Source organism: Rhinopithecus bieti, unplaced genomic scaffold (genome assembly GCF_001698545.2).
Source record: "Rhinopithecus bieti isolate Rb0 unplaced genomic scaffold, ASM169854v2 scaffold_759, whole genome shotgun sequence".
NCBI lineage: Eukaryota > Metazoa > Chordata > Mammalia > Primates > Cercopithecidae > Rhinopithecus > Rhinopithecus bieti.
The window spans coordinates 1543952-1564661 of record NW_016803631.1 but is presented as its reverse complement, the minus strand read 5'-3'; the positions used below and the strand labels follow the sequence as shown (position 1 = coordinate 1564661).

At 38.7% G+C, this 20710-nt stretch overlaps 2 protein-coding genes across 2 annotated transcripts in view; one reads left to right on the top strand and one right to left on the bottom strand.

Moving 5' to 3' along the window:
* Window positions 1-15471, bottom strand: part of RABL3 (RAB, member of RAS oncogene family like 3) — a 39286-nt gene extending 23815 nt beyond the window's left edge. Inside the window, exons 1-2 of the mRNA XM_017891261.1 lie at window positions 15311-15471; window positions 9710-9801 (exon numbers count right to left, since the gene is read on the bottom strand). Of these exons, the coding sequence (XP_017746750.1) occupies window positions 9710-9801; window positions 15311-15356 (138 nt within the window). The 5' untranslated portion in view covers window positions 15357-15471. The remainder of the gene's footprint in view (window positions 1-9709; window positions 9802-15310) is intronic.
* Window positions 15472-15581: 110 nt separating this feature from the next.
* Window positions 15582-20710, top strand: part of GTF2E1 (general transcription factor IIE subunit 1) — a 38141-nt gene continuing 33012 nt past the window's right edge. The window contains exon 1 of the mRNA XM_017891246.1: window positions 15582-15636. The gene's annotated coding sequence lies outside the window, so the exon portion shown is untranslated. The remainder of the gene's footprint in view (window positions 15637-20710) is intronic.

Sequence of the window (20710 nt, the reverse complement as noted above, 5' to 3'; positions counted from 1 at the left end):
GGGCAGGGACCATGTATTATTCATCCTTTAGCCCTAGAAAATAGCATAATATCTAGCATATATTAGATGCTTAGACAGGTTTGTTAAATACATGCATACATTTTGGATAACTCATCCTCCAGGTTTTTATTATATTCAGTTTATTATTTACCAAATTCCAGTGTTTCTCCAGTACAGTTCCGAAAGCAAACTAAATCAAAACCATAGGAAGTTTGTTTAAAAATACAGATTCCTGGACTGTCCTTGAAGCTTCTGGGATGGGGCTCAAAAGTCTGTATATTAATTTTTAAGTTCCCTAGGTGATTCTGATACATGATTAAGTTTGGCAACCACTGCAGCACACCATTTTTTTCTCTAAATTATTTCAAGTATTTAATGTTGCATCCTCTAAAAGACTGAGAATAGCCACCATCCAATATAAATTTCTAGGCAGCATACCCTCCTAGCCTTGCATTGTACCAAACCTGTTAGCCAGCACCTTTCAGGCTATGCATACTCCCAAGCCAGACTGACTCACTCATCTATACTCTTCTCTACCACAAATTACCTTTCCTAGTCAAATCCTTTCCTGTTTCCTTTTGAAATCAGAAGATAAGGTGTCCTCCTTCCTTTCCAACTTAATTAATACTGGCTAAGTTTAACCCAATTCACATGGAATGAATCCCAACGACTTTAAATCAGTAGCTTACAGCTTGTAGTTATGACATTAAATCTTTCATATGTGTGAGTAATCTCCAAGGGAAAGCCTGACATTATAACAAGTATTGCTCTCGACACAGTAAGTAGTACTTTGGTGCTATACTGAGAGCCCAACATGATGGGAGGTAACGCCAAACCATAAGAAGTATGCTTTATATTTAAAGCAGGTCATCGAGGATCTGATACTTAGAGTCATTGCAGACCTTACAGCTATACGATAAAGGATTTTCTTAACAGGAAGCAACAGTACAGCTGATCACCAAATGGAAAACAGAATACTCCTCAACAATGCTGCCACTTTGGACTTTCTCATTTATTCAGCTTTTGACTTTTTCTTGAAAACAAAATCAAGACCTATGTACATAAGGTTTTGTTTCATTTGAAGAGTTCATTCATTGTAACTTTTAAAACGCAGAAACCCATTTACAAAGAAAATGACACACATTAAGAAAGAACAGTGGATATTGTAGATGCTAATAAGTTTGGTTTAGTATTTGTACCTGCAGAATCATTATTAAAGAGAGGAAGGGAGGTAGGAGGTCTTAGGAGGGAGCTGGTAACAAAGAGAGAAGGGTGAAAAAGAGATACTAGGAGAATATACCACAGGAGCAGAAATTAATTTCTCTCATTCACTGCTATACTTCCAGTTCCTTGCACAGTGTCTGATACCAAGGAGGTATGCAACATATGTACTGAAGGAACGAATGAACAAACGAATAGTGTCAAGGTTACTGCTAACTGTCTCTTCCCTTCTGGTTACTGCTCTTTTGCCTTCAGTCAGGCTTAATGTTTTCTATTTTTAAAAAAGCCCTTCACTTTCCCTTCCATTCTGTAATCATTTGCTCCCTTATTTAATGTCTAAACTTTGTGAAAAATTGATTTAAACCTGTCTCTGTTTCCTCTCTGCCAGTCATATCATTTGGTTTCTGCCACAAATATTCCATTGCACTTTCAAAGGTCGGCAGAGACTTTATCATCACCATATCCGGTATTATTTTTCTCTCTCAGTCCTCATATTGCTACTGTTTCAGACTAAAAATCAATTCCTCTATGAAATTCTCCTCTCTTTGCTCTTGTAGTTCATTTTGGCTATCCTCTTATTTCTTTGATCAGTCTTTCTCTGACCCCTCTTTTCCCATCAACTCTCTAAATATACCCCAAGTTCTCCCCACCTTTTTCTAAATTGTCTCTTTTAGAAATTGCATCAGTTCTAGTGGTTCAGGATTATTTCTATAAATATGATCCCAACTCAGAATTGTCTTTTGAGCTTCAGCATTTCATTTCCAGGACAGCTCCAGTTGGCTAGCTCACAGACACCTCCTTTCACCATGTTTGGAACTGAACTTACTATTGTTTCCTTCTTTTTCACCTATAATATGGCCCTCTTCTTGGGCACAGTCCATCTAGCCACTTACTCAAGCCACCCATTCAATCATTAGTGTCTAGGATAATTTTACACTTACTTTCTTGAACTATTATAACACTTATTTTCTATATCAGTGCTGTCCCCACGGAATTTTCTACAGCCATAGAAATGTCCAATACAGGCTGGGTGTGGTGGCTCACGCCTATAATCCCAGCACATTGGGAGGCTGAGGCAGGCAGATCACTTGAGGCCAAGAGTTTGAGACCAGCCTGGTCAACATGGTGAAACCCTGCCTTTACTAAAAATACAAAAATTAGCTGGGCATGGTGGCACGTGCCTATAATCTCAGCTACTCGGGAGGCTGAGGCACAAGAATCTCTTGAGCCTGGGAGGCAGAAGTAGTGAATTGAGATGGTGCCACTGCACCCTAGCCTGGGCAACAGAACGAGACCCTGTTTCAAATAAATAAATAAATAAATAAATAAAATAAAATAAAAGAGTGAATGAAATGTCCAATACAGTAACCATTAGCAACATGTGACGACTTAGCAATTGAAATGTGGCTTGTTTAACTGAGGAGCTAAATTTTTAATTTTAGTCAATTTAAATTGCCACATGAGGCTATTGGCTACTATATTGAACAGTATGAGAATTTTTTTTTTTTCTTAATACTGTTCTGGAACAAGAGGCAGTATAGAGTAGTGATCAGGAACACAGGTTCTTGAAGCAGGTTGCCTGGGTTTGAATCCCAATTCCACAACTTACTAACTATATGATCCAGGACAAGTCATGTAGTGCCTCTGTGCTTCAACTGCTTCTATGTCAAATGAATAGGGGCACTAATAGTATCTGCCTCAGAGGGTTATGAGAATTAAATGAATTAGTATGAAAATGGATGCCTAGCCAAAGTAAGCAATAAAAAGTGTCCCACCTCATATGCTTAGTGAAGATAGAGACTATTCCTTTAACTTCTCCCCAGTGCCTGTATATTGATATGCTGTCCAAAGAGGAATTCAATAAATATCAATTGCATGAAATGTGTAGAGAGTTAAATTACCATTAAAGTGAACTAGAAATGACAAATCAATTTGCTTATTTATAATTTGTGAAAAGATTAAATTCATTAAGTCTTGTTTTCATAATTAAGAGTAGCCATGCATTTATATTACTCCCATTAGACTTGGGGCAGCAAAGTTAAAGACAGGAATGAATGAAGAATACCACAAAATAAAACTTTTCCTCCTTTTCTCTTCAGTTCAGTTGTGAACACCTCTGTACTAAATACTAAATCCAAAATTTTCATAATTACTGAGCACATACATTAAACTCATTAGCTTCACCTGGTACTTAAGATTAAACAATTACGTCATCACCACTATCATCTCTATTTTTAGTTGGCTTTTAATAGATTTGAAGTAAAAGAGGCAACTGTTTCTAAGAGTTTTGAAAAGTGTGTATTCATGAATCTACACTAATTCTGGAGATCCCTTCTCACAGGTTTCACTAAAACAAACACTATAACTGCAATATAAAAGCTGCTACAGGTAACAATGTTCTCCCAAGTTATTTAGGTAAAGCCTTTATAAGCTTCAGTTATTCTTTCTATAGAAAAGAACTGTTCACTTTATTATAACAACAGTCAAAGTGATTTACATGTCTATGACAACTTTCCTTAAGGTTATCATTTTAAAATGCCTTTTACTTATGTTGTCACTCAAGCAATGCATTCTTCTAAAAAATGGAAGACGTGGCCAGGCATGGTGGCTCACTCCTGTAATCCCAGCACGCTGGGAGGCCGAGGCGGGTGCATCACCTGGGGTCAGGAGTTTGAGATCAGCCTGGCTAACATTGTAAAACACTGTCTCTACTCAAAATACAAAAAAGTTAGCCAGGCGTGGTGGCGCATGCCTGTAATCCCAGTTACTTGGGAGGCTGAGGCAGGAGAATCGCTTGAACCTGGGAGGTGGAGGTTGTAGTGAGCCGAGATCACACCACTGCACTCCAGCCTGGGCAACAAGAACAAAACTCCATCTCAAAAAAAAAAAAAAAGACAGAAGTCAACTGGCTTAAGATACAATGAACAGTAAAGCAAGTCATTTTCAGCCCGTGTCCCATTCTTCCACAATAATATAATTCAGGTAAGACTGTCTTTAAAGGAATCAATTAGTGCCACACTCATTCCAGTAAACCCAGTCACATAATTATATGACATCTGACTTTTTGTTTTGTTTTTGAGACAGAGTCTTGCTCTGTTGCCCAGGCTGGAGTGCAGTGGCCTGATCTTGGCTCACTGCAACCTCCGCCTCCTGGATTCAAGCGATTCTTCTGCCTCAGCCTCCCAAGTAGCTAGGATTACAGGTGTGTGCCACCATGCCCAGCTAATTTTTGTATTTTTAGTAGAGACGAGATTTCACCATGTTGACCAGGCTGGTCTCGAACTCCTGACCTCAAGTGATCCAATGACCTTTGGCCTCCCAATGTGCTGGGATTACAGGTGTGACCCACCGCACCTGGCCCCAAAGCAGAAGTTTCTAAAGGGAATTACTGCTGTTACTTCTAAAACTTGGTCAGCATCTTGAGAACTAACTAGTAATCTCATGTTGGCCTGCTCTCTGGGACTTTGCACAAAAGTATTCCTTGCAGACAAAATCAAGTCTCCACTCTCATCACATACAGGGGACTGCTGAGATAAAGTTTCTTTTGGAAACTTTGCCACCAGCTATACTCAAGATATTTATATCCCAATTATCCTCTGTTACTATACATATTGGGTCCTTAATTGGTCTCTCATATTCTTATTCCCAGACTGCTTTTGCTTCCTCTACCCATCATTAAACTCCTAATTGTTTTCTTCTCCGAATATTTCCACTTTTCTCCTGGAATCTTACTCCACGGTTACAAAATTCCATTATATCCTATCCTCAGTCTCATTCTATTAACAAATCTCTGCTTCTGCCTTGAAAACACAACTTCTTATGTCCTTTCAGATAGATGCTGTTCACTTTTCAATATTCTAATTACCTTGGAGTTCAGAAAATAGGAAATGCCTTGCTTACTCTCCAAAGCTACTTCTAGTGTGTTATTCCTCTACTCTTATATTAAAAATCTGTCTTCTTTAGATGCTCTGGACCATCAGTTATATTCCCCTCCCTCCTTGTCTTATCGTTAATATGTACTAGCTTCCTATTAGCATCTTATTCTTAGTCTTGTCCCTCTGCTCTATAAGTCCTGTCATTAAACACTTCTATATCCACTTGGTGATCTGATTCCACACCTTACCCAGTATTTCTCAAGGCATTATTCACCTACAACAGAATCATCAAGATGCTTCTTAAAACGCAGATGCTTGGGCACCAATCATAACTCTGAGTCAGAATATCTGGGGGCAAGGCCCAAGAACCAAATAAAAATACTAAGACTGTCAGACTGGTCATCAAAACAAAATTGAGCTGGATCTTACTTATAAGAGATATCCCATAAATATTAGGACACAGAAAGTATGAAAGTTGAAATATGTAAATAAGGTAAACCACACAAACACTAACTAAAAATAAGTTGGCTTTAACTATTTTAATATCAGACAAAATAGTCTTCAAGGTACAATGTATTACCAGATATAGGGAGGGGCATATTAAAATAATAAAATGTTAAATCCTTTAGGAAGTTTAAACAATCATAAATTAGTTCTCATCTAGTAATATAATCTCAAAGTATATAAATGAAAAATGGACAGAATTAAAATGAGGAATAGAAAATTCACACTTATAGGTGGAGATTATATTACTCATTCCTTAGCAATTGATGGAAAAAACAGACCAAAAAAACCCCCACCCAATAGAGATGGAGAAGATTTAAAAAATGATTAACACATATTTAGAACACTGCACCCAACGATTACATAATATACTTTGTTTTCAAGAGAATATGAAATTTTTTATCAAAATTGACCATAAAACTGGACATGGAGCAAATCTCAACAAACTTCAAAGGATGAAAGCATACAGCGTATGTTCTCTAAGCACAATGAAAGGTAACTGAAATCAATTATTAAAAGATAATAAACACTGTCAAATGTTTGGAAATTAAGAAGCATATTCTAAACAACCCATGAATCAAAGAAAAAATCACAATGAAAACTAGACAATAGTTTGAACTGAATAATAATGAACAAAATTTTAGGAATGCAGTTAACGCTGTGCTTAGACATAAATTTTAGAGCCTGAGAGCTCTAAAAAAAAGTCTGAAAAAAATTAAGCAATTACTCATTTCAACAAGTTAGAAAGAAGACGTAAATCAAACCCAAAGAAAGTATGTTCATAAAGATAAGAGCAGAAACCAACAAAGCACAAAACAAACATACGATAGAGAAAATCAACAAGGCAGAAACTGGTCTTTGATAGACCTTTGGTAAGACTGATCAAGAAAGCAAGAGAAAAGCCACAAATTATTCTACCAGAAATGAAAAAGGGAATATTGCTCAATTATCTTATTGAAAAACAGTAAGACGGAAACAAATTTTTTGTGTCAATTTACATAAAATTCTTTCAAAAACATAAACTACCAAAATCAACACAAGAAGGAATATAGTTATTTTATTATTTTCTTTAATGTTACTTAAAAACTTCCCACAAAGAAAAACTTAGGTCCAGATGGTTTCACCTGTGAATTCTTTCAAATATCTAAGAAAAAAACAATACCAACATTAAACAAAATCTTTCAGAGAATAGATACAGAGATTAATACTTCCCAACTTATTTTATGAGGCCAGCATAAGCCTGATAGAAAACCCACAAGGAGATTACAAGAAAAGAAAATGATGGGCCAATCTTTCTAATGAATTTAGATGCAAATGTCTAAGAAAAATATTAGCAAACTAAATCTAGTGATATATGAAAAGAGCAGCACAACAAGACAAAGTTAGAGTTATTACAGGATCGCAAGGTTGGTTTAACACTCAAAAAAGTTAATCAACATAATTTACCACAGTAATGGAATAAATCAGGAAAATCATGATCATCATGAAGAGGCGACTGGTAAATTCAATACCCATTCATGATACAAACTCTCATTGTAATAGGACTAGGAAGGACATTTCTTTAATCAAATATACCTATAAAAAACCCTCCAGCAAATACTTTACTAAATAGTGTTATACTGAAAATTTCCCATGAGATGGAAATGAAACAAAGATGCTTGTTGGTGCCACTTCTATTCAACATGGTACTGGAGTTTTAGCTAATTCAATAAGACAAGGGGAAAAAAACCAAGACAAAAGTGAACAACATGAATAGAATGCGTGCTGGGTGGGGATAGGAAAAAGGAGTAGGGCAGAAGGCAGGGAAGGGGCAGAAAATTGGACTAAAGTTCAATTACAACTTCACATTGTAAAGCACTAGACCGTAACTTCCCTCTTATTAAGCTTCTCTGATCTTTCCTACAAACCTGTAGACTCAATAAAGCACATATTATTGACCTCTATTTTCCAGATGATATAACTATGCCTCAAAGAGGTAAACTGATTAGTCTAAAGTCACTCTTACAGAAGTGAATGGCAATTGACTCAGGAGGTGAGGGTTTAAATCTAAGTTTCTTTTCAATATGTCATGCTCTTTCACAGAATGGGAGCTAGAAAAATCCAAAGGGAAAATTTGTCCAGAACTTGCTATTGGGTCTCCCAAACCTAAATAAAGTTGCCACTGAATTTAGGAATATGGTTGGCCAAAATGACACAAAATAGGTCAGCTCCTACTTCAAACTTAGAGAAATGCTATAAAAATATTTTGAGACAGAAAGACTAGAGAGAGGACAGACAGAGAAGACTAGCTCAAGAGAAAGGTAGGAGAAAGAAAGGAATATCCCCAAATGCTAGAAATGAAGAAAAAACTTAAAATCAGAGTGAGAAGTGGGAACTGACATAGATTCAGATATAGCTTCAGGGCTGGTGCCTGGAGTCTTAATGCCCATCCAGGAATAGCAGACCTGTTTTGCAGCATTCAAGGCAAAAGTATATGTGGATGAGTGATGAAGACTAGACTGTAGTTGCCTTTTTGAAATCTGGACCTTTGATGAGCTGCCCAGTCAGTCAAAAGAGAGGTGGAAAAACATTGTCCACAGGCTCAGGGAAACGGCAAAAACTTTCAGTCAGGGGCCTCAGACAGAAGGTAGAGATAAGATAAATGGTCCACAAGAAATGGAAACTACAGGTCTGTGCTGCAATCAGATGCTGGGGGAATTTCCATTACCTAGATTTACATTATCTGAGCTGAGAAATTGAAATCCTTAGGGTCTTGGCAATGACAGAAATGAAAAGGCACTGTATAGGGATACTTTCACAATATAGCATACAGCACTTCCAAAGGGAGAGGAAAAAAATCCCGTTGAAGATGTGATCATCTTAAAGAATTACAAGCCATACAAGGAGATACATTTCCATGAAGCAGAGTAGCATATATAGCAAGAAGCATAGCTACCTCTCCTCCAGAAAAAAATAACTATGTTAGAAATGATTAAAATAAAAAACAGACACCATAATGAAGGATCAGGACATTTTGGAAAATTTTTACATTTTAAAAAGAACTAAAAGGAACATCTAGAAATTAAAAGTATAGGTACTTGGGATGAAAACAGTGTAGATATATTAAAAAGCAGATTAGATATAATTGAAGAGATTCTTAGTTAACTGGAAGGCAGATATGAGTACACCATCCAGAAGGCAGCAAGGAGAAATATTAACAGTTATGAAGAACAAAAATTTCATAGAAAGCCAAGAGGAAGGGATAGAAGAAATGAGGAAAGACAGATAATGACTTAAAATTCTGAAAAATAAAGACATGAGAACCATGACTACATCTGAATAGGATGAATAAAAACGAACCTACACCTAGATACAGGTTAGCAAAACAACAAAATATCAAAGATTAAAAAAACACAAAAAATATTTTAAAAGCAACCAAAGAAGAAATCACCTTAAAAAGGAATAATAATTAGTCTGATGGAAGATTTCTAATCAGCAGCAATGTAAATCAGAGCTAGGGAACAATAGTTTCAAAGAACAGAAGGAAAATAACTATCAATCTAGCCAACTACGTTGCGTTCCCTATATGTTTCTTAACATAAAGGAGAGAGGTGTGCCAGCAGATGAGAGACTTGTCAGAACTAGCTGGCATTAGCAAAGACCAATGATATCTGGGAAGATATTTAATTTAATTAAAACTATACCTAATTCCTAAACACAAGATGGAACAAATGACCCAGACATGAAGCTCCAGGAGCTTTTGCCTTTGCATTATATTTCTAGCTGAAAGCTGGCAGTCTTAATAGCACAAGCTTAGGCAGAATTATTTACAGAGGATGCTATATGAACTCTAGATATATGGCATAGTGATTAAAACTGAAGTCTGTGGCATCAAACTGTTCAAATCCTGACTTTGCCTTAGTTTCTGCACCTACACATCTCAGTTTTAAAAAGGTGAAATAAGAAGAGACATGTAAAGCAACTGGCATAGTACCTGGCACATAGTATGAATGTAACAAATTCTAGCTATTACTATTAATCTTGACCATAGTACTGTAACTTGATCATGTAACCTGAAGCAGTTATCTTTAGTACAATTATTGAAAAGCTAAAATACAAAAGACACATACTCTGACATCCACTGAGCAGCCCACAGTCCATGATGGATTTCCCAGTACTTGATTTTGGCATAGAAGATGGACTAATGAAGATTTCCCAACACCTGTAAGAGATACAAGAACTCTAGTCATGCAAGAGACAATGCTGAAATCTGTTTTGGAAAGAGTAAGACTAATACTACACAGGAATAATGTTAAGTAAAGCATAGTTGTTAGAATGCCATACCAACAATATAAGCTTCACTGAATAAAGTGAAGATGGTAGAGGGCAGTGGTTCTCTCAAATTTAGTATCAGAATCACCCAGAGGGTGGGTTAAAACATGGAATGCTGGGCTCCACCCCCATACTTTCTGATTTAGAGGGTCTGTCTTGGGGCCCAAGATTTCTAACAAGTTTCCAAGTGATACTGATACTGGTCCAGGGGTCTCACTTTGAGAACCACTGGTCTAGGTCAATTTCATATTAATGAATCCCTTTCCTTTTGAATGATTTAATCAATTTAGCCTATTTTAGAATTGTAGAATCTCAACTGATCTTAGAAGTAATCCCTCTCTCCTTCACACCAACGCTGAGGTGCCCTCCATGGCATCCTGTTAGAGGGTCTTCGGTCTTCCAGACTGAGCTTGAATACTGTCAGTGAGAGGGATTCACCATTTCACAATTCTAAATTTAGACACTCCAGTTCTCCCACATGGTGATTTAAAAAAAGCAGCCAACCACTTAGCCCAGACTTACCTTTTGGAAAAAAGATCTACTCCCTCTTCTACATCATGTCCCTTTAAGTCACCATTTGATCTTCTTTTCGATTTCTTGGGCTTAGGGAAATCTAGTTATTAATGCTAAGGGTAGCATTCAGAGATTTGTATCAAGAGGAAAGGGAAGGAGCTCTTCCTCTACATCCATGTGTAGAGTCACTCACACATTCATTTAACACCATTTTGGGGTTCCATTATGACAAACTTGGTTGGTATTTTACAAATCACTAGTTTTATCAAAAATTTAGATAATCTCTTTGATCATACTGTGTATGAACCTATTGTTTATGTTAATTTTTATTATTAAAAGTTACATTTACAATCTAGAAAGTATGCACAAATGAAGGCCAGGCACGGTAGCTCACATCTGTACTCCCAGTGCTTTGGGAGGCTGAGGCAGAAGGATCACTTGAGCCCAGGAGTTTGCGACCAGCCTGGGCAACATAGCAAGACTGCATCTCTACAAAAAATAAATTTTAAAGAAATTAGCCAGGGATGGTGGCCTGCGTCTGTAGTCCTAGCTACTCAGCAGGCTGAGGCAGATGATCCCTTTGAGCTCAAGAGTTGGAGGTTGCAGTGAGCTATGATCACACTGATGTACTCCAGCCTGGGTGACAGAGTGAGACCCTGTCTCTAAAAAAAAAAAAATAATAAATCACCTTAAGACTACTGTCAACATGAAGGTTTATTTAATTCCACATGAAAAGTTTTTCTATGAGCAGGTGGTTATTGTGATTATATACACAGTATACTTAAAAACAATAAAACAACATAAGCCTCTGCTTCCATAGCTTGTTCTGTCTGGAATATCCTACCCATTCTCTCCTTTCCCTCCCCTCCCACATTGGCCTGGTGAATTTACCTTTGGAGACTCAGCATCATTCTAGTTATAAAGTATTTTCTGACCCCATACAGGGAGAACTAAGCATAACATCCACTATCCTCTGGGCCTCCACTGTACCCTGTGCATTTTCCTACAGAGCACTTAAAATACATTATCACATGTGTTTGTTTATAGGTTTTATCAACTCTATTTAATTTTAAGTTCCTTGAGGGTTCTCATGCATCTTTTTTTATCTTCAGTACTTAGATCAGAACCTTAATTAGAATTTATTGACTAAAAGTTTCCATATTATTCCAAAATCTTCATAAACATTTAAAGTATCTCCATAGTACTTCAAAGAGTAGGCATAAAAATTTACTTAACCATTCTTCCATTATTAGATATTTAGGGTGTTTTGAAATTTTGATATGCTAGCGAAAGGTTATTTCTATTTAAACCTCTGTTTAAAATTAAAATTACGTCCTTAGTATACCTTCCCAGAAGTAAACTCAGTACTTAAAAGGAAACATTTGAAGTTCTAGATATGTATTGACAAATAACTTCATGGGGTTATACTGCCACCAGCCACACACTTGAGCCTGCAGGTCTTGTTGCACCTCAACAGTATCATGTAGTTGGTTTTTCATCTTTGTTAACCTGATAAAGGAATAAAAGAGACATTTTGGCCAGGCGCTTTGGCTCACGCCTGTAATCCCAGCACTTTGGGAGGCCGAGGCAGGCAGATCATGAGGTCAGGAGCTCGAGATCAGCCTGGCCAACATGGTGAAGCCCGTCTCTACTAAAAATACAAAAATTAGCTGGGCGTGGTGATGGGCACCTGTAAGCCCAGCAACTTGGGAGGCTGAGGCAGGAGAACTGCTTTAACCCAGGAGGCAGAGGCTGTAGTGAGCTGAGACTGCGCCACTGCACTCCAGCCTGGGTGACAGAATAACACTCCGTCTCGGTGGGGCGGGGAGTGACATCTTGCTTTAGTCTGCATTTCTTTACTTTCTGATAAAGATCAAAGATTATCATTATGATTATCCTGGCAAATCAGTTGTTTTTCCTCTCATAAATTCTCTGTTGATCTGTTCTGTACGTTTATCTACCAGGTTTTAGTGTTATTAATTTATATGAGCTCTTTATCTATTAAATATATTAATCATTTTATGTATGTGTAATTGAATCAAACATTTTACCAGGTTTCCCTTTATTCTTTTAATTTTTTTACATAGAAACATTCAAGATTTTTAAATACTCAAAATTACATTTGTCATTGAGTTTACTGCATTGTATCTGATATCTGTAACTTTTAGGATATATCGTTGATTCTGTATTTGTAAATAGGTTTGTTTATGTTCAAGGAATGTAGCCACTTAATTGCTTGATGCAACACTTGAGGCCTAGTTTAGCTTAATTGTGTTAGGGTAAACATTTCTAGGCAGTAAAATCGTATAGCTCTCCATGAATTAACTGCTTTGGGTGATTAAGTATTAGCTAACACGGGATGAAACCCTAAACAGTAAGAACAGTTGAAGTACTAGGGAATAATGGCTAATTTCATTTCTTTAAGAATTTTGGGAGATTCTGATTCTATGCTTTCATCTTTAGAACTAAATTTGATCAAAAGAATGCACTTGACGTACTTGGGGGGAAGAAAGGCCCAATATAGATAAATGTCAGCTCCAAATACAGCTGTTTGGTAACATGTTAAACTAGTCCCTAATCTCTGAAAGAAAGAGAAAACCATATGGTAGTGAGACTTCCAGGGTTCCTTACCAAATTACCAAATATCTCAATAGGATAGAAAACAAATCTCCAAATATCAACTCATTTCTTTCTTTTTATTTTTATCTTTGAGATAGGGTCTCACTCTATCACCCAGACTAGAGTGTAGTGGCACGATCCTAGCTCACTGCAGCCTCAAATTCCCCGGCTCAAGTGATTTTCTCACCTCAGCCTCCTGAGTAGCTGGGACTACAGGCGTGCACCACCATGCCCGGCTAACTTTCTGTATTGTTTTTGGTCAAGAGAGGTCTTGCCATGTTGCCCAGGCTGGTCTTGAACTGAGCTCAAGCAATCTACCCAACTCAAACTCCCAAAGTGCTGGGATTATAGGCAAGAGCCACCTTGTCTGGCTAAGTCATTTCTTTATATATTTGTGAAACCCTCAAAATTTTATGAGGGAAATGGTCTTTGTTTAAAAATAAATTCTCAGGTTTGAAACAAAGGCAGAGGAAGTGTAAAAAGTGTATTCTAACCTGTCAGACTGTGTACGTTTAAATGACAGTTAAAAGGAGACTGACAAAATTACCTTTTAAAAAGATAAAAAGGCAATAACTAACTTTGCACATAAAGGTTAACATTAGTGAATGTGTGACAACATCAGTCACTTCCCTGGCCATCACAGCTGTGTCTTCCGCTTCACAAATAAACCATAAGTTGGGGGGGGGGGGGGAGGTAAGCTTATCAATTGCCTGATTACTTTTCCACATTTAATGTAGCAGCTAATTCTACCCTGTTATATGATGCATTAATTCCACAGTTATAACCCCAGAACCTAATACACTGCCTGCCGGAAAGAAAATAAATTGACTAGTTGCAGCAGTTTGTAATATGAAGGCATTGTTACATACAACAGAAAATGGAATTATAGAGGACAGAAAACACCCACTTAACATATCGTGAAGAAGTCTGTTAGTTCTGGATTCTAAATTCTACTCAGTGATACTCTTGCGAAGTCCCTTTAGGCCACCACTACTTTCTTTATCTGTAAAACTGAGTGATTTTATTACATTAACTTTGGCACCACTTCAAGCTACCTGATAGAAATGAAGTCGACATAAATTGTGATTATGTTCATTGAGTTTCAAAAGGCAACTTTCTTAGGGGAATATTAAATAATGCTCTCTGTAAAATATTTCATAATGCAAATAATACTCAGGGCAATGTGAAAACAGTCTTAACCTATCTTTGCCGGCCACAATTTTATTTAGTTTCTGTTAAGCTAGTTTTCAAGCCTCTCCACCTCCAAGCATCTAGCACAATGTCTCTGCTCACAACACATGCTCTTAGGTCAACTCCAGAAGAGCACATCCATAAAATGCAAGTTCAGCATTTATTGAAGTTCCTAAGGAGAGATGAACTGGGGATTATGGAAGAAAAGATAAGGGCAGTGAGGTGGGAGCTGGAAATCCAGACGTCAGCTGTAGTTCTCAAATGTCCCAGGGGTCAAAAGAATTTTTTTTTGCATCCATTGAGATTAAAAAAAATTTTTTTTAACACTAGGATTAAATTGGACGTTAAATCCTAGCTTCTTCAGAATAAAACTCTTACTTTAATTTCTCTATCGTACAGTCTAGAATATAATAGGTTTTCAACGAAGATCAAACGAGAACCAGGAAATCAAGAAGCTCAGTTAAGAATAAAACAGGACCACCACCCAATATGTCACTGCATATTTATAACTTAGCGTTTAAGTTTGTGGACTCTGCGTTCAAAAGGATTCTGCCATTCACATCTCTCTGCCTCACTACTCTCATCTGTAAAATGTGATAATAAGACTAATCTCAGAATTAAATGAGTTAATGTATGAGAAGCGCTTGCCAGTTCACGTTTGCCAGTGCACGTTTGACTTCCTTCATGAACAAAATCTCCTGAAGGCACAGTCCTATTAACTTCTGTACCCTTAACATAGAACTCCATACAATACTCAACGTCTGTTTTTTTTTTTTTTTTTTTTTTTTTTTAAATAAACGAATTGACAATACACTCTAGGCTGGAGTCGTCTGGGAAACCGATGTGGAAAGCCGCGAAGGAAAAAGACCCGGGCTCCGCGACCCCCACCCGCGCGACGCCGCCGCCGCCGCGTCGTCACACGGAGCAAAGTCCCCTGGGAAGTGTAGTCTTCAAGACTTCGGAGGGACTTCAGCCACGGGCCGAAGAGCCAGGAAGTTGAGGGAAGAAAGGTAAGGGGAGGGTTACTGGGTAACTCAAAAGTGTCTGGAGCCCCAGAGGTGGGGTAAGAGGCTCACCTGAGTCTCCCAACACCAGTACCTTCACCCGATCCAGGGACGCCATCTTGCCACTGCCTTCCCTGGATTAACGCCTGTTCCGGGATTGTAAGCCAATCAGAGTTGAGCATGGAGGGCAGAGCTTTCAATTTCATTGGCAGCTCGGAGCGTGACTGTCAGAATCGAAGGCTTCACTGAGCTGATTGGTTGGTCTGGTAGCGGGGTGTTTCCCTAGCTGGTCGCAGGAATAGTGCGTTTTCTTTGTCGCGCAAGGGGCGTGGCTCATTTAAGCCGGTAGTTGAAGAGCTGAGGGCGGCTGTAGTGGGAGTGTTCCAGGATTCGCTTTGGTAAACCTTGTTCCCTGTTCCTTGTTCGGAGTTCCCTGGCCGAGCATTGCATTTCATGACTTCTTCTTCCCTTCGCTCCCTCTTAACTATCCTCCCCTATTGAATTATCCTCTTGCCTTGGTCCTCTTGGTTCTCCAAAGAACCATTGACCCCGGAGCGGCCCGTGTGGGACCCCGGGTAGGGCGGGCTTGGGTGCGCCGAGTGTGGCCCTAGACCCAACTGGTAGAGTCCGAGGGAATTTGGGGTCTCGGGGTCTCGCAGTGGGGAGGAGTGCGCATCACCGAACGCGTCTCGTGGAGGGCAGCTGGGTCTGGAGGTTTCGCAATAGTTTGCCGCTATGTGGTCATTGAAGGCGTGGAAAGTGCCATGAAATGTGGTACCAGAACACCGCAGTTAGATGTGTAGAATCCCAAGTTCTAGAACTGGAGTAGTGGTATACTGAAGTAATCTAACTGGACTCTTTGCATCCAGCTTTTTTCTCCACTCTGCAGTCAGCACACACTTTTAACATCGTGAATTTGATCCACTCACCTCCCGCTTAAAACTGTTTTAAATTTAAGAAGAGAGTGCCTAGTAGCCTGTCCAGTTCTACCGTGGAAGCAAGAGTGGAGGAAGTGAAGCGGGGGGAAGCTGGCAAGATGAGCCATGTTGGAACAACACGTGTTTAGGAGACATATGGAAAGTTTTATGGAAGTACTTGTCTGGCTATGCTAGATGCTGGAAATTAATTGGTGAACAAGATGAAGTCTGGTCTCAGACATGGAGAAAGTACAAGAAGGGAGAAAGAGCCATGGAACATGTGAAAAGGGAGGATTGTACGCTACCTAATGGGGAGTCTGGGAAGGCCTCTATGAGGAAACGTCATTTGAGACTTGAAGGATGATTAGGAGAAGGGGGTTGGCTTAGTTGTAGGGGCAGAAGGAAGAGCATGTGCAAAGCTCTGGGAAGCACGGAAAGCACATGTGGCTCATGGAATTGAGAATATGCTAGTGTGGCTGGATATGAGGCTGACAGGTAGACAGAGGGCAGAGGGTGCATTCTTTTCAACTCTTGTTTCTCTAGCTCCGTGCCTGGTGCACAGTAGTCCTTAAATGTTTATATGATTAAAATACACGTGGGTCTGGACTGGGGTAGGGAAGTGAGGCTGGGATATGACTCATGGACTATGAAGATCAAAGGAAGAAACAAAGGTCCTAGGAGGTACCACGCTCAGAAGTCTCCAGAGACCAGCCATACCCCTTCCCTAATAATGCCAGCTGCCATTCGTCTTCAGCTTATTGTTTCCATGTGGGAACATGGGCTCACTTTTTCCTCAGATATTTCCAATTTTTCAGGAGGAGCTGAAAGTTGAAATGTATGTGAACTCTTACAATTTTTAAATGTTGACAACTAATTCAGAAAATTTTTGAAACATTTCTTTGGGTGAAACAATGCATGGGGGGGGCTGCCAGTTTGAGAATTCTTACCTAAGACCTCTAGAGATTGAGTAAGGAGATTCAGTGTGAGTGGGAAGTGGTGGAGGAGAGAAGTTAGTGGTCAGGAAGGAGGATTTTAGAATGCAGAGATTTTGAACAAGGTGGCACAGCTTCATTTCATTCCTAAGCTCTAGTTTCATTTTTTCAGCTACCTGCTGAGCACATTCAGAGGAATATCCTATGATATTTCCTCAAAGACACTTCTAAAAATGATTTCCTCATTTCTTCCATATCTGCTCCTCTTCAAGTGTCACCTATTTCTTATGGCAGTACTTTTCCTAGCTACACTGGCTCAAAACAGAGCTATTTAAGATTTTTCCTAGTCTCATATTTTGTTGGGTCCTTGTGATTTTTTTTTTTTTCTGTAATAACTTTCATTCATTCTGTTCTCTTCTTGCAATTTTTTGCCTTCTTCCTTAGTTTGATTTTATACCCCCAATACTTCCACACTGCCTCCACCTTCACCCACTTGAGTCCATTCTTCATATCGGTATAAGAGTCATTTTTCTAATTAGGGGATTTATTATGAATGCCAGTACTTAATTGAACTCTTATGCCAGCCCTGAAAGCAGAACACTTTGCATTAATTATCTCACTGAGTTCATACATTAACTGTGTGAGCTGGGGACCATTAATCACTCTTTATTTATTATTATTTTTTTTTGAGGGTCATGTCCTGTCACCTAGGCTAGAGTGCAGTGGCTCAATCATGGCTCATTGCAGCCTTGACCTCCTGGCTCAGTTGATCCACCTCAGCTGGTACTACAGGTGCAGGGCACCATACCTGGCTAAGTTTTAAAATTTTTGTAGAGGTGGGGTCTTACTGTGTTTCCTCGGCTGGTCTTCAACTTCTGGACTCTAACAGTCCCCCCATCTCGGCCTCCCAAAGTGTTACAATTACAGGTATTAGCCACTGCACCTGGCCTAATCACTTTTTATATATAAAGAAACTGAGTCTGAAAATTTTCTGGGGTCAGGGGGGTCTAAGAAATACTGGAACTGGGATTTAAACCCCAAAACTGTTGGATTGTAAAGTCTTCACATCACTCCCTGACTTTAGTCTTCACGGCTCCCTAGGGTGTTTTAGGCCAAGGAAACAGGCTGAGCGATAAGTGGCACAGGGACCTCTCCATGCAGGATGAGCATTGGCAGGATATATATTAGGTACTTTTGCTGCATAGTAGAGCCACCTAAAGAGCTTTAAAAATTTGTGTGATGCCAAATCTGGCTGCCCCGAACCAGCTGAGACAAAACCTTTAGGAATGGGGCCCATGGTCAGTATTCTTAAAACATTCCCTAGATGATTCTGCCTTAAAACCAGGCTTGAGAACTATTAGTCTGGGGCATGGCATGTATGGAGCAGGGAAGGAGAATACAGTAGTAGGAAATAATCCTGGAAACAGGTTATGTTGACATTTTTTTGCTGTTCTTTGTTGAATGTTTCAGAAGCCATATGTTGTGTACTGACAACTGTTGATGTAAAACAACAAAAAACCAAAACTGGGTTCAAGTAAAATGTATAGACCAAACTGAGAGGGAGAGCAAAGTGTGTCCAGTAGTATGGTGTGGTACTACTTTGGTGTGGAGCCCAGGCACTTGCCGGGCATCCTTAAGCCCTGGGGTAGCAGGAAGGCTCTAGATTCACAGATTTGGATCTAGGTGCTACTTTGTTATATCTTATAATATATAGTCATACCTGAGTATTTATAACCTAAAGTACATATTTTCTTTTGACTGACTTTTCCTTTATTACACGAAGGGCCTTATGTTTTCCCCCCAAAATATGTGCATAGATTGGTGTGTAGAGTTTCCTTATAGTATGGTACTATGGATATCAAAATATTTCTTATAAAAAGAGTATTAAATCTGTTGGGGTTGATAACCATTGATTTCAAATAAAAAGGTCAGTTGAAACTAGTATTAATAACAGAACATGATTCTCCATGAAATAGTTCAGTGGGATGTCTGTTAAAAATTATCCTGTGGAGCCTGGCCAAGATGGTGAAACCCTGTCTCTACTAAAAATTGAAAAATTAGACAGGTGTGGTGGTACACACCTATACTCCCAACAAATCTGGAGGCTGAAGCAGGAGGATCGCTTGAACCCGCGAGGCAGAAGTTGCAGTGAGCTGAGCTCGCGCCACTGCACTCCAGCCTAGGTGACAGACTGAGACCCTGTCTCAAAAAACAAACAAACAAACAAAAAAACATTATCCTGTGCTGGGTGTGGTGGCTCACATCTATAATCCCAGCACTTTAGGAAGCCCCCAACATGGGTGGATCCCTTGAGCCCAGAAGTTCGAGACCAGCCTGGGCAAAATGGTGAAACCCTGTCCCTACAAAAAATACAAAAATTAGTCAGTCATGGTGGTGTCCACCTGTAGTCTCAGCTACCGGGGAGTTTGAGGTGGGAGGATTGCTTGAGCCCAGGAGGTTGAGACTGCATTGAGCCAAGTCACACCACTGAACTCTAGTCTGGGCAACAGGGCACCTGTCTCTATTAAAAGAAAAAAAAATTCCCTGTGGGCTAGGGAAATTTAACTTGATTTAATCTATGTGGATAGTCTAGCCATTTTTAGTTTGGAACATATTAAGTTGATATGGAAGCTGTCCTTCCTAAGCACTTTAATTACATTCTTATTAATCACAACAACTCCATTGAGGTAGTTGATACTATCCTTATATATCTTAGAGAGTAAAATGTGGCTTGAAATTGTTTAAGGGATTTGCTCAGGATTACATAGTTACCAAAACACAGGCTGGTACTCTGAATTTCAAAGCCCAGGTGTTTTTTTTTTTTTTTTTTGGAGACTGAATTTCGCTTTTGTTGCCCAGGCTAGAGTGCAGTGGCGCAATCTTGGCTCACCGCAACCTCCACCTCCAGAAGCCCAGGTTTTTAAATTAAACCACATGCCAATATGGGCTTTGAGAAGACAGCTTTCTGGGTCATGGTATGGAAATGAAATACACTTAGTTTCTGCTTTGTTAAGGGATTCAGTATTTAAGAATATTTTGGGCTGTTCTCTCTCCCTTATTTTCTACCTTTTTCAGGACTGGATGGTCTTTCCTTGATTATCAGATTTAATTTTTCAAGGTTGGTAAAACTATCTGGATCTAAGTATTACTTTCTTTCAGTTTTACAACAGTTAATGATTTTGTCAAACACCCCAGGTGGTGATTACTTATGTGTTTATTGGTTTGTTGTGATTTTATTGTGAAAGCATGAGTATGTAAAATATCCTAGAATCTTGGTAGAAAAATTTTACTCAAGAAAGGAGACAAAGACACTTTTAGGAAATGCTAACTGCTAGTTTTCTCAGGGTTTCGAGCATTCCCAAAGAATAGTGAGCATTTCATGTAGCTTTTTGTGTGTTTCTCTTCTGAAGTAAAGTAGACTTGACATAATATATTGTTTTATAAATAATAAGTTACTTTTTAATCAAACATACTCTAGATCATAAAAGTAGCTATTTAAGAAATATGTAAAACTTTTTGGGTGTAATCTTTTGTGCACTCTAGAGTAAAATCTTGTTCTGCTCTGTTAAATGCTTAGGTTTTTTTTTGTTGTTTTTGTTTTTTTTTTTTTTTTTTTTTTTTTT